The 14997-nt window shown below is 39.0% G+C and overlaps 1 protein-coding gene across 1 annotated transcript in view; it reads left to right on the top strand.

Moving 5' to 3' along the window:
* Positions 1-14997, top strand: part of cerk (ceramide kinase) — a 47887-nt gene that overhangs the window by 12681 nt on the left and 20209 nt on the right. The window contains exons 6-11 of the mRNA XM_020601524.1: positions 398-543; positions 5983-6057; positions 6171-6323; positions 7124-7229; positions 7719-7795; positions 10614-10816. Coding sequence (XP_020457180.1) covers positions 398-543; positions 5983-6057; positions 6171-6323; positions 7124-7229; positions 7719-7795; positions 10614-10816 — 760 coding nt within the window. The remainder of the gene's footprint in view (positions 1-397; positions 544-5982; positions 6058-6170; positions 6324-7123; positions 7230-7718; positions 7796-10613; positions 10817-14997) is intronic.

Genomic DNA, 14997 nt, shown 5'->3' with positions numbered 1-14997 from the left:
CAGATATTCGGTCTAGCAGAGCAGAGTCTGAGTCCATTTTGCTTTTGCTCTGCAGTTCCTATAATTTAAAGGTCCATTTCTGTAAGATTTTTGAGATAGACTTAAAAGGCTGTAATGCTGGGTGGCACAGCGTGATATTCTTATTTACTGGAGGGTTTCACACTTAGACGTGCTGCCAGTTGCTATCGGGGTTTTTTGGCTATATAGTTTTTCTTTATGAATCTGGGCTCTGTTGCAAACATTGCATTCCTCTATTGCCTACAGTGCTTACAATTAAATGTATTATGCCACATGCAGCAGTGCTTTATGTAGGACCTGCAATTATTCTCAAAAGTAAGGTTAAATGTATTATGGTACTGATGTCAAACTTATGTAGTGTTGATATTTACCTGCACAGGGTCGTGTGTGTGGGTGGAGATGGGATGTTCAGCGAGATCCTGCATGGGTTGGTCACCAGGGTCCAAACTGATCACGGTGTGGACCAGAATCAACCAGATGCTGAGTTGGTGCCATGTTCTCTACGCATTGGGATCATTCCTGCAGGTGAGATTTCTCCATTATATTACATACAAGCATTACTAGGGTTTGGAGACAGCAGTGTTATTGTGATTTCATTCAAAGCTTTATTAAAGGAAAAAAAGTCACTTTCAGCTTTTCCCCTTTAGGGGTCGCCACAGCGAATCATCATACTGGCCTCTCACATGTTGACATTTGGCACATGTTTTACGCCGGATGCCCTTCCTGTCACAACCCTGACTTGAACCCAGGCCGCAGCAGCAAGAGCGCTGCGCCTTAACCACTAGCCTACCAGGGACGGCTCAAAGCTTTATTAAAGGAATAGTTCGTTATTTTGGGAAATACACCTCCTTGCATTAGATCCAAGCGTTAGATGAGAAGATTGATGTCACGCTCAGTATTTACATTATTAATGTATTTAACCAACAAATCAATCTTCTCATCTTACTCTTGTCCAAGGAAGCATCTTCCCGAAAATACTGAACTATATATTTTGTTACAGTTTTTCATGGAATTAGTGTAACACCAAAGTGACATTTTATCTCAGTAAGTAGAAAATAGTGTCAAAAACAAAACTGCTTCAAAACTTTAGTAACTTAGTAACTTGTCTTGTGATCCTATGCCTGCAAACATCTTTATGTGAAATTATAAGAAGTCAAACAAGACTGAGTCAAAGAAAAGAAATTGTAGCCTGTATCAATCACATGGTTATTAAATGCAATCAGGTTTCCTTTGTGGTTTCACTTCAGATTTAATGAATTAGAACTTCTTGTTAAAGCTCATAGTTTTGTCTTTACATTCAGTCTTACTCAGAAAAACAGACATCACTTCTCTCTAGCAGCAGACTATGTAGGACAGGTAATGTTTGCATGGCACATTATTATTTGCCAAAGGAACAGGGCATTAACTTTTGCGGTATAACTCTCTGCTGAAAGCATCAAGTTCGCACCAGGTCTCTCACATTTGCTAAAACACTGTTTGGGAAGTGTAGGAAATCACTTTTGACCACATCATGAAATAAATAACATCAAGTTCTGCAGTCACAAATTGAGCACACTTTATGTGTTTGCTGAGATAAACGTTGAATGATGGATGTCAAAGTTTTTCTTAAATTGTACAGGAGATGTGCTAGACTTTCAAAAAATTCTGGAAGAAAAATGAACGCAAATTGAAGAAATGTTATTGATTGCAGTTGTGAGCCTGGGTTGCTGGCTTACATTAGATATTCTCTATGGGTCCAACTAGGGTCCAGGAGAGGGCCAATCATTCCATGTGCTATAAATGGAAGCGTGCTGGGTGACATTTTAAAATAACTTTCATGACTAATATGAGGCTATCTGGGACACAGCATGATTTTAAGCAGTGGTTCACTAACGGAACTGCAACGGGTGTACAGGAAGAGCAGCCTTCTGTGGTTCACCGACATTCGTGATTCTATGGTCTGTGGTGACGGTTTACATTAATCCCTTGGTTGGAGCTCCTGCTGCGCGCGAGCGCGCGCAAAGCATGGTGTCTCGGCTGCAGACACACAGCACCCACAGGCTCTAATGCTTATTTTGGGGGACTTTCACCATGCCTCCCTCCCCATCTCTGCCACCCTCCCAAACTTCACCCAGTATGTTAATTGCCACACAAAGGACAATAAAACTCTGGACCTACTGTATGCAAATGCCAGGAATGCTCTGTCTGTGGGATTGACTGTGGGAGCAATATCTTGTTCCTGATCTCTCTGAAATGCTTGTTTTGTCTGGTTTTTGGGTATTCTTGATTTGTTTTTCAGAGATCCTTGTGGTGTCTGTTGTTTAGTCTCTACTGCTGTTGATATACAGGGGTTTTCCCCATTGTGGAATTAATTGTGGGAGTAATATTCTTCTTTCTGATTTCTCTCAAGTGCTATGTTTTGTCTTGTTTTTTAGGTATCTTTGATTTGCTTCTCGGAGGTCCTTGTGGTGTTTGTTGTTTTCTATTGCTGCTGGAACACTGGAATTTCCCCATTGTAGGATCAATAAAGTCTTACCTTACCTTACCTTACCTTTAAAAATCAGCTGGGGATACAGCACAGTAAATGATTGTTAGGTCAATTACAGCCTTGATTTGCATGTGTTGATTCAACTACTGCCAAAGCAGATGGGAATTAATTAAAATGTTAGGTGTGTAATGTAATCTTTTCATACAAGAGTAAAAAGGTCTAACATCTTGTCATCACAGTTATGCTTAAGCATGTAAGTGTTTTAAGCTGTCAGTGAAAACTCAGGGCTGCTGGGATGAAAGCTCTCAATATAGAGAAGTTGTTCAATATGTGTTTTTAAATGCTGTTGGTGTGTCATTTTAATGGAAGGACTTTTATTGTTAAATGTGGAATTAGAAGCATTTTGCTAACAAACCCTCAAATAGCCAAAGCCGAACCTCTTCTCAGCATCTTAACTCAAAGCATGTTTTTTTGCATGTGAAGCCAAAGCCTGATATAACTTATGTCTCTAAGCCAAAGTGTTGGACTGGATGACATGTTTATACATTATTTTGGACATAGGAACTGTAGTTTATTTTAGATCAATCCCCCATAAACTATTCTGGTGCCATAAATACTTTACTATGGTATGCACAAAAAATCCCCAACAAGTGCAATATTTATCCCTGTTTGAGGAATATTTGATAAAAACTAGTGTCAAGCAGTTTTACAAAATTATTGAATATTTAAATAATAGTCATGGTGCTGTTAAAAGACAGGAACAAATGGGCTTGGGGCCACATGCCACAGACAGGGCACATATATCAAAAAGTAATGAGAGATGGTGTTTTCATCAGAGAGGAAGACATGTCCTTGCTTCTTCTTGTAAAATAATTTAAAATGAATTACTCAAAGGTGTACCTACAACTTTCCTCACCCAGATCTTCACTTTTCCATCCTTCTTTTCCAAATGTATTAATGACTAATGATCAGTAGGTCTTTACTTTATTGATCCTTCTCTTCTGTTAATCTCTACATTGCCAGCCATTAATTAAGTTAAACTTCTTTGACTGTGAAACAGTTTGTAACCTTCTTATTAGAATGTCAGTGATGTGTCAAATAACACTAATGTAAAGTGTCCCCAACACTTTGGCAACACTTCTGCTAAAAGGCAACAATAGCAGGCATAAAGCCTTTACTATAAAAACTGCAGTCTGCTATGGAGCTAAACTTTGATTCTGTGTAGATAACCAAGGACTGTATCTTTACCACCTGGGTGTGACTCATATTTTCATCAGTATAATAATAAATAATGCTTACAAAGTCATACCTGTCTTAGTATGGTATCAAACTCCTTTGTGCCAAAGTTGAAGTTAAGGGTCAAGTATGGCTTTGTCAGTGCTTTTTTATACGCTTTCTGTCAGACATGTCCTCATGGCACCTTTCCATTGCATTGGTTTCATTTATATTGGCTGAAAGGAAATGCCAATTAACCCTGACACATTTAAAGTCAATTATTTCAAAGAAAAACAAGTATGGGTTGTTCACTAATGCCACAGTAAGATACAGTAACAAGTGCAGCCATAAATACATTCATGTACTGAAGATTCAAACTGTAAAAATATCCTTTTCATGGCATCACGAAAAGCTCTCTAGACTCAATTGTTGTCCCTGAGATAAAGAGGATCTCACTGTCAAGATGACTACTAGCAAGACAGTTTTGGGAAGAAATTTAGATTAAAACTGGAACTTCTCTGCAAAGAAGAAGAAAATATGTTGTGTGGCAGCTTATGCTCTCTTCTGAATATGCAGGCTACTGTGGTTGAATAACTTTAGGGGAATAAAACACTGCACATATAAGGGCTGAATGTCATTGAACATCTGTGTGTGAGACTTAAATCCATTCAAAGTCGGTTGGCTTTCACTGGGTATCTTTAGAAGAGTCAGATGGCATATGTCACCCCTTTTATGTTCAGCAAAATAGCAGGCAGTGCAGCGCTGTCAAAAGCAATTGGAAAATGTTCGGATGTGATTATGAAGCTCGGAGGAGGAGAAGCAAAGGCCAGATAGGTGATATTCATAGAAAGTCAGAGGAAAGCAAGAGAGGGAGCTCATCTTCATACTTATTTATGTGTCGCCCACTGAATGACAGGCCTGATCTCCTCTGTCATGCTTCTGTGAGCTAGCTCTAAACATCACTAGTTAGATTTCACTCATCTCTCCTCTTTGCTTCACTCACTCAGTCTTTTATCAGTGGCAGTAGGTCCATTTCACTGCTTGAAGATGATAAAAGTTAGGGCAAATAGGTCTGAAATTACATCATGTGGTGCAGAAAAAGAGAGACTAAGCCTTATTACCGCTCAAGTTGAAAGATTTAATGTCAAACTCAACATTTATCTCAAGTCAGGCGGTTGCTCTTATTCTTCATTTGTTGACTGAAGAGAGTTTATGATAGCACAGGACCTGGAACTATTCAATTAGTTAACCTTATGACTTAAAACATCTCCTTACTTCCCCCTAATAAAAGCAAAGCTGAAATATACTTGGTTGCAGATGTGAAAGACACACATCTGACTTCACTTATGCATAAGAAAACTCCACATCTTTGCCTTCTGTGTATCTTTATTTGCCAGCAGTGCTGCAACATACCTTTACAGTCGGTTCTGATTAAAGCTACAGTATGTAACTTCATATCTGTTTGTTGTAGAAATATGCTCTAAAACTCCTCTTGTGGAGAGGTGCTGTCAAAACATCCTGTGACCCAGATTCATTGAACAGCACTGGCAGCAGTGAAGACTTATTAGCGGTGACCCAGATTCCTAATCTAATCTAATCTGAGATTTTCAATTATTTCTGCTTGATTAGTAAGTTTTGTCATATTCTAATTTCTTGTCATTTCATAATGACAAATATCTGAAGATCTGGGCATAGTGTGGTGAAGTGTAGCAGATTGTTGTAGGACATAGTGGAGCAGACTAAACTCTTCATTATAATTTTTAAATGTATAAACTGAGTAATTTTGCAAACACTGGAAAATATCAAGCATCTGAGTCACTTATTTTATGTGGCAATAGAGTAAGAAACAAACTGAACAACAGAAATGAAGTTTGACCCACCTCTGCAACAATGCTGGGATGGGTTGACCAGCCTAACCAGAGCTGATGCATAAAAATAAACAAAACTGTGACATAGCTGAAGAATCCAATTCCTGGAACCACTTCACAGGGAAACTACACAGCTTACAAAATGTCTCTGGGGATCATTTGAGCATGGTATAAACCATCCATTAGAGTGAAAAGGGAAAGTTTACGTATCCTGCAGAAAATGTTATCAGATGAACTGGTCATGATGCTACCACAGAAAAGACAATAAAATTTGAAATTCTCTACATGTTCAACTTTCTTCACATACTGGCTTTAAACAGTAGAAGTCTGGTATGCAATTTTCATTTCACACTAGCCTTAACATTTCAGTATTGCAATGGCTAAACATCACCTTGTGCACCTCTTGTCGAACAGGTTCCACTGATTGTATCTGCTTTGCTACAGTAGGAGTCAACGATCCAGTTACTTCTGCTTTACACATCATTATAGGTGAGTGTTCCAGATGGTGTCCATATATTAGGTGTTATCAGCACTGTCTAAGATGGTACAAACACCCTCAGAAGGATTATTAGTGTAAACTCAACTGCGTGTGTCTTTAACAGGCGATTCCCAACCAGTGGATGTATGTTCAGTTCACCACAAGGATATCTTCCTCAGATACTCAGTCTCATTGCTTGGCTATGGTTTCTATGGAGACCTACTGACAGACAGTGAAAGGAAGAGATGGCTGGGTCCTGCTAGATATGACCTGTCAGGTATGAGGGCCATCATTTTTTAAACTTGAGTGACTCGTCAAGCTAAGCCTACTTGCACACTTTGACCTTGTAACGCTAGGTAACCTGAAGTTTTCCCTGGGCTTTCTGGTCTCTCTCTGGGTCTAGGCTGTGGAGGATTAATGATCTAACACACAGATAGATTCAGTGCAAATGTTTGTATAGTTCAGTAGTGAGACTCACCGGTATCAACAGTCTCACTAACACCACTAAGATTTCTTCTCTCAGTGATGCTACAAATACTTATACTCATTATACTATAAAGCACTTTAAACGAAGGCAACCACCCTATGATGCAAGTAATGAACCTGGGCTAAATTAAACTGGGACCAACTGTACAGAGGAGAAATAAACCTGGAAACCTGGGGTCTAATTTGTCAAAGCCTGCATGTAACAAAATCTATCTGTGTTTAAAACTGCCCATTTGAACAAGTTTGTATCTGCCAGACCTTCATGCACTGATCGATAACCTTGTCTGCTTGTGCATGTAAAGGCCATATATGGTCAACACATTCCTTTACAAGTCATAGAGCCCCAGAGTGACTTGTTGCTACAAAAGTGAAAAAGAAAGAAAGACACAACAAGACAGAGTCTACAGCCATGCTAGCTCTGTCAGGCTGTTTTTAGGCATTAAGAAATGCAATTAGTTATACACACACATATTTTTTTGATCATTTTTACTCTTGATTGACTTGTCAGGTATAATTAGAGTTGAATTAGATGCAGCAAATAATACACAATGCATACTATGTTTATGTGGCCAACACTGTGCATTTTTCCAGGGTTAAAAACCTTTCTGAGCCACAACTACTATGAAGGCACCATCTCTTTCCTCCCTGCCGAGGATGCCGTGGGGAGCCCCAGGGACAAGCTGCAGTGTCGATCTGGGTAAATTAAGCACCAAAGATATTCATTTCCCTTCTAGCACTGTTTTACTAACTTATCTGATGTGGTTCAATACTAGCGGTGCACTTGCCAGATCCTAAATGGGCTAAATGAGTTTACATTGTCACAAAGCCTATCTGATTTATTGTGGACCATTTGGTCTTTGCCAAAAAATTTAATGCTTTGCGGGAGGCAGTGTACAGACTTTGTTTGCAATTGTTATCAAGGCTGAAAACCATTAATCAGCAAAAATGTGGTTTTCTGAAAACCTCTTTTACCATAAAAAGTATAATATGCTATAGCATCCCTTTTTTGTTATAGACCTCTTTGAGCATTTCTAACCAAATCTTCTAATACTTAAATGTTTAAATACATGTATATGCCAGTTTAAGTTAAACTGAATTTACCTGTTTAAGCGTCTTAAAGCTTTGGCTATCACAGCAACACTGATGGTGTGATGATTGTAAAAACAAGGTGATGCTAATGTTTCAGGTGCCATGTCTGTCAGCACAAGCTTTCATCAAAGGACAAGCAGTGGGACATATCAGAGAGGGAAAAGCCTGATAAAGGTACTTGAAATAAAACAGAAAGAAACAAGGTAGAAGAATAAGGAATATGCTTTTATTATGATATATTTCAAGATAAAGGTACTTGAAGTATATCATAATAAAAGCATTTTCCTTATTCTTCTACCTTGTTATCTGCTTGTTTGTCTGTTATGAAACTATTTCCAGACCTCTAAGATGTGTGAAGATTTCTAAAGCTTTAGTTTGAGAGAAAAGACCAAAAAAAGGGAGAGAGGAGACAATCCATCACTGGTGGGTTTTTCCTTAAAGTCACACGCAAACAAAGCATGAGACATTTGCATTTGTCACTCTTTTTTGGGGGTAGATGGGTAGACTGACTGTAAATAGCCTCGTAATATCTCTCAAATTTTGCCTCATTTCCATTTTCTGTTGGGGCTGTTTTTATTCTGCAGCATGGAAAAATTCTTGATAAGTTATTGATGAGAAAATATTAACTGATTTTAGTGAAACTGCACCGCTACCCCCTCATGTCCCACTTGAGCCTTTTTGAACTCCAACATCCACCCCTGTGTCTGCTTGATAAAATTACTTGTACATCTTCCCCAGCCAGACTGGTGTATGTCTGTCCTCTCAGCAAGATGGACAACGTCACCTTCTCTTGCCTGTCCCACCAGCCATGGTGCACACACACGCACTTCATTATCTACAATCCTCTCAACTCACCAACATGACAGCACAAACCTCTGGAGGCAAATGAAATCCTGACTCCTGTGTGTGTGCACTGGCGCATGTTTGTGTGTGAGGTTTGAGCTGCCAATGAGATGTGCGTGTTCTTTCCCCTTACTAATTAGTGTTGTGATGTTAAATTCAATGCTATCTGTGAGTGGTGCACAGATAGCCTATAGAGTGTGTGTGCCTACAGTTTTTTCTAGTGTAAATATGACACAAGTGTAACCTGTTTGTGTATGATGTGTGACAGACTCCCAACTAATCAGGAGGAAAGTTGGCTTTGCCTGCTCTGACGGGGTTTGCCTCACACCAGTGCTGCTGTTTGTTTTGCTTTTTTTCCTCTTCCTGGCGAGGGAAATCTCAGACAACTGCTAAATCAATGAGGCACGACACACTCGCTTTCTGCAAATGAGCCAGCCTCTTCTCCAAAAGCAAATACTCATTTGGACACGTTCTCCTAATGCACAGCCTACAGTCCACAGTTAAATCTGTTTTTGTTTGTTTGTTTGTTTGTTTGTTTGCTTATTGGATTGTTTTGTTTGTTTTATTTTAAATGTAGCTTTAATCACTGCTACCCAATTAAAATACTGTTGTTTTTAATGCAGCCTCAGTGGACTTGTTATAATTGGTTCCTGTTATCACCTCTGTATGTTTGTTTTGCAAAATGAGGGGGAAAGGTAATGAATCGTATTGCTTTCCCAGATCACATAATTTTCCCTCTGAGGTACTCATAAAATAGTCAAATGCTAATTTGAATGTCTGTGATCACTTTTTGCAACGTACGCCAGTGCCTGGTGACAGGCACTGACAGTCCTGTGGGTAATACTGTGTCTTTGCTACACAGTCACTTGTAAACAGTCACTGGTCTCCAAGGAACAGTGTGGTGATTTGTGAAGTGCAGCCATTGCATCTGTCATTCGATATGTGGATGGCATTTAATCATTCATAACAGGAAAAGTTAAGGTTCACCCTGTCTGTTTTCAATGTATAACACGGCAGATATTGTGAACCATTACATTGCCAAATTTAACATTCAGCTTTACTAAATTGCTTTCAGCATCAAAACTTCCATCTTGGCACAGTCATCAGGGTAAAGCTGCACTGAAGATTGCTGCCAAGACATCTGGGTTTTAATGGACCCTCATCAATATCACTGCTGTTGTGTGACAAGCTTGGAACCTAACTTCAGGACTCATAAAGCATTTGCGAAATACAGAGTACGATTTCAAAACCAGCTTCCTGGCAGTAAACAGATTATTCACCTCAGTCTAGCATCAGCAACCTTGAGGCTGAAAGGAATCAGGATTTTGAAGCTTATTCTCCTATCTCTTATCTAACTTGTAGAAGTAAGGCGCTTAAGGCTGGCAGTATACTCCAAACAAAATCAAATGTGGCATTTTTGTGAATGCTGTGGAACTGAATACTGCATTGCAAACAGTTTGCTGTACAGTATATTCACTGCTACTCAAGGTCTGTTCATTCAGTGTCAGTGGAATGCAACTATTTGTGTACACTGCCAGCTGGGACCCCTAAAAGAGGACATTTAAAGTATTTCTACATGACCTCTTTAGCAAGGTTCAGTTGTGCAGTGAAGAACAATCCTGTTAAAGTTTCACAGGTAAGTTCAGTAAAATACTGGAAACTTGCTTCAAAGGACAAGTTTTAAGAGAGTTTGTAATTAATGTTTTACACTGTTGCATATTACCATAACAGCAATAATGCCAGTGAACGTGGGTTCTATTCTCTCACTTGGTTTGACTCCTTTTTAGTTGTAAAAAAAAAAAAAACTGCTGAGAGACCGGTTTTGCATATCAGAATGCTCCATAGAGTGATTTAAGAGGTTTTTTGTGTCCACAGCTGTGGAACTTGTGACATTTGACACTTGCTTGTTTCCTGAGATACAAGTTCTGCTTTTGCATAATGTGTAAGGCTTTGGTTCACATACTGTACGTTGTAGTTGTATTTGTTGCCTGTTTTTATTGCTTCCATTTCAAGTGTATCACTAATGGTTGGCTTTTCTTGTTATTTATTCAAATTCCCTTTTTTAACTTACAGGCATCAAATAGAAGAATGCACAAAAGTAAATGTGTATTATAGGGTGGCACACTAACTACAGACGTCTCTGTTTCAGATGGCAGTGGTTGGAATGTGATGCGTGGAAAGTTTATTGCCATCAATGCAGCCAATATGAGCTGTGCGTGTCCCCGCAGTCCTAAAGGCTTGTCGCCTTCGGCCCACCTCGCTGACGGCACATTGGACTTAATCCTTGTCAGGAAATGTTCCCGTTTGGACTTTTTCAGACACCTTCTTCGACATATCAACACAGATGACCAGGTAGGAAAAAACCACTTCCTGCTAACATGTATTATGTTTAGCTGCACTGTATGATTAAACATTTTCTGTCACCACTTTTTTCTATTTTTTTCCCCATACCAAGAAAGTAAAAGAGCATAAACACTGTGTAAGAACCATGCTGTTGAGAATATTCCAGAATTGAAATGAGCATAATATATACTGATATACAGTAATTTGGATGTAGCAAGGATAAAACAACACTTTTGAGATGATTTTGTCCTTGCTAAAAAGCCTCCCGCCGATCACTTTTCAGCAAAACAATCTGTGCACAGGTGAACTGTGTTAAGTCTGTAAACAAGCAAGCGGATGCAGTGTGCCCTCTTGCTGTGCTAGGACCTCCATTTGCTGACTCTGCTCAGTTTCTCAGCTATGGTTCACTTTAGTTCAAATGCCTTAGCCCTTGTGCCTTCCCACATATTATAAATAACCTCCACCCTGGTCCAGAGAGGCACCTGTAATCGCTGCAATAGGGATATGTTGTATGGGAAACAGGTTGATACTAGAATATTGCCCTGTCTTGATAGCACAAATATTGCCAGGGGAAGTCTGGTGATTTGTAATTATTACCTCAGGATAAACCTTGAGAGGTTTTCTCCCATTTATATGGATCTTATATGTAATTTCATCTAATACTGACATCCTGAGGCATATTTCACTCTACTGTATAAGATCACCATTTTGATTTTTATATTATTTGGATAGTATTTGATTAAAAGGATGAATATTATTATTGTAAGAAAGTTAGAGCAGGATATAATGCATATGCAGCTTTACAGTTCTAGGATTCAGCAGCTGAAAAGACAAACAGCTCAGAGCCAAGCAAAACAGAAAAAATAAGAAAGTCACTTTCGGCTTTTCCCGTTTAGGGGTCGCCACAGCGATTCGTCACACTGACGAATCGCATGTTGACATTTGGCACGTATTTTACGCCGGATGCCCTTCCTGACGCAACCCTGATTCAAACCCGGAGCGCAAAACAGGAAAAATACTTCAGAAAAATCATGCAGAGGTTGTTGCTATTACAGTGAAATTGAGCAACTTGAAAAAAGATTTTGTGGCTCTGTGTGACATGAAGCGTGTCCCTGGATTGCTTCAGTCCCAGTGAAATATTTTACCATCCAGATGACTGAATGAAATTACCAAAATCCATGGGCAGAATTAAATTATCAGTTCCCTGGTGATCTTACTGCAGAGAGGCCTTAAAAATAATTTTATGATAAGAGGATTTCCACAGTATGCTAAAATCTACTGCTGAGAGTCACCAGTAAGCTGTTACAGCATCTGTCTAAGACACAATGGAAATTTTGATTTGGGTCTAAGGGTAACATTTTCACTCATTCAGTCCACTACTTAGTTCTGGACAGAAATACATCAACTGTTGGATGGCTAGCTATGACATTTTGTTGTGTGTCAACAGCACATTATCTTTTTTTTTTGTTTTGTTTTACAACTATTGGATGAAGTAACGTGAAATTTGGTACAGATATCCAGATGAGTCTGAACTTTTTTAAGCTTTGTAATTAGTGCTAATTAGCAAACTTTAACATGCTAACATACTAAACTAAACTCAACAGCATGTTAGTACACTGACATTAGCTTTTAGCTGAAAGCATCACTTGCCTTAGACAACCTTGCTGCTGCTACTTAGTCACATTTTGCTTTTAGTCATACTTATTTGAATGGCTCTTTATAATGGATTAAAAAAATATGATAACGTATTAATACAGAAAGTGAAGGTATGTTGCACTGTGTTGATTGTTGGGATGGGGGTGCCATTCTTGGAGGTATGTGCTCTATTTACCTACATATATTCTTGTTTTGTTTAGCTAAAAAGTTGCTTAAATTGTTTAGAACTCAATTTACTGACTGTGGTAATTCATGTTGGATAACCTTAGCTCTCGGTTTGGAAGTGTCGTGGCTAGAGTGTGATGCCGACTAAATTAATTCAGACAAACCATCTCAATTTAAATGATCATTTAATATTACAATTATCCTGAACAGAGTAGCAGTTGAATAGATAATATGATAGTTAGGGAAACAGAGAACAGATGGAATGGATACAGTATTAAAGAAGAAGATTGTCAGAGCGCCAGTCAGTCTTAATTCAGCGTCCCCCTAGCCGGCTGGGTTCCCCACAAAGTATACTTTCCCTGTCACAGTAGCATTGTCATCCTCTCTTCTTCTCTTCTTCTGCTCTAACCCAGCTTTTTATCTGCTCACACTTACACAGCCCTCCATGGCCTGAGCCATGAAGACACGGTCCCATGCCAGCTACCCACACACCTTCTTCCGAGCATTGTCTAGAAATGTCCAGTACATGAACTTCTAGGTCGCACTGACCTAGCGCACATTTCCTTTTTCTAAACCTGAACAGAGCACACGAACAGTTCACATAAGGCTACAGCTACAGTATATCCAGTTCCTATCTGAGGAGGAAGTCACTCAGGATGTTGACCCATAGGTTAATCAAGGGGGACACAGCCCAAGATATTCTTGCCTGCGCCAGAAACAGATCAAGCTTCTGTACACACTGAGCTCAGCCTTACATCCTTACACAACTAACACAAATAATATCTAAATATGAACTACATACTGTTCTATTACATATTACCTCTGGAACCTTTTTATTGTTAACCACGACAGTCCCCCCTTCCATAGTTTTTAAACTATGGGACTTCGGAGCTCAGACTAGGGAAAATCAAAATATGACCATGTTGGCCTGAGACTTTAACGCCTCTAAACTCTAACAGTTGTAGTTAAACACTGACCTCTTCCTACATCTAAAGTTAAATCTAAAATAATTTCCTATCACAGAACTAACAACTCCTCAATAAACCTTTAACCTCAGCAGTCTTTCTCACATACTCTAATGAAACCCAACTTAAACAACTCAGTCAGTCAAGTCTCTAACGTCTCACACCTTTTCAAATTTAGTAGTGATTAACTATGGTGAATGAATCAACTGTATAAAATGACACATAACTTCCTATTCATAACAGATTCAGACAAATGAACAAACATGAACATAAAAGTAACAACAATAAACAGAAATAAACAACCGACTTTGTTCCCCTTGTAAGATAAAAGTTCATGACAGAAACATTCATAAGCACATATATCTGAATACCTCACTTCCTAATCAAATACTAATACTTCCTAATACTAATCAATGAGCCCAAGTAACACTACAAATCACTAAATAAACCTTATCTTCCTACCTCATCCAAAAGGAAAATAGAGATCAACTTTTATTACAGAGACAAACTTTTGATCTAACAATAAGTACTGTTTTAACATGACAGAACTCTCTACTTTCTAATTTCTAATTTGCTAATTTCCACAACTTTCTAATTTAACGTATAACACACTGAAAATAAACAGTCATAGAAAAAAAAGAATAACTGACCAGGTGATCCTCTTTCCCCCACACATAACAACAGAGTTTCAATGACACACACGTCTGTACTGTAAAACAAACGGCTTCAATTCTGCTACAATTCTTTATTCACTGCACATCCAGACAAAAACCCTGGAGGGCAAAATTTCTGGACGATCCCCATTCTTTTCTTTTGAGACGTAAAAAATTCCAGTGATGACGAATGCTGGGGAAAACCGTCTCCAGGCTTCTTTTGGGCGATGACCAATAAGGCCTGCAGTGAACCTCATTGTAGGAACCAGACATAGTGTAAATCCTGAAACTGAACTCAAAATACAACATAACTGTAACACAAACATTCTCTAACCAAAAATCTTCTGCTGAGAGATAAGCTGAGATGAAAATACTCAGTGACAATTAAGTAGTGAATATATGACTTGACAAGATACTAATAACTGCTATGCATGAATTGTGTACAGTATGAGTGTATAAAAATATACTGTCCAAGTCCATTGTCCTTTGATCAGTTCAGCTCCTTGCAGTTTCACTCTGTCACCACCTGCTTTTTTTCCATCCTCACCGGCTGCAGTGTCTCTCCCTCGACTGCTCTAAGCATGACTGACCTCAGTACTTCTGACTTGCACTCCCTCCTCATGAGGGTCAGATAGATGGGAACACACTTGGTCATAACCAGTACTGTCATCAAGGGGAGCATCAGCTTCACTCGAACTCCCTCCTCATCCAAGGAGTCCATTGGATCACATCTTCTCCTTATCGAATCAGG

Source organism: Monopterus albus, unplaced genomic scaffold (genome assembly GCF_001952655.1).
Source record: "Monopterus albus unplaced genomic scaffold, M_albus_1.0 scaffold51.1, whole genome shotgun sequence".
Lineage (NCBI taxonomy): Eukaryota > Metazoa > Chordata > Actinopteri > Synbranchiformes > Synbranchidae > Monopterus > Monopterus albus.
The sequence above is the reverse complement of the archived record's forward strand: the minus strand, read 5'-3'. Positions and strand labels throughout refer to the sequence as shown.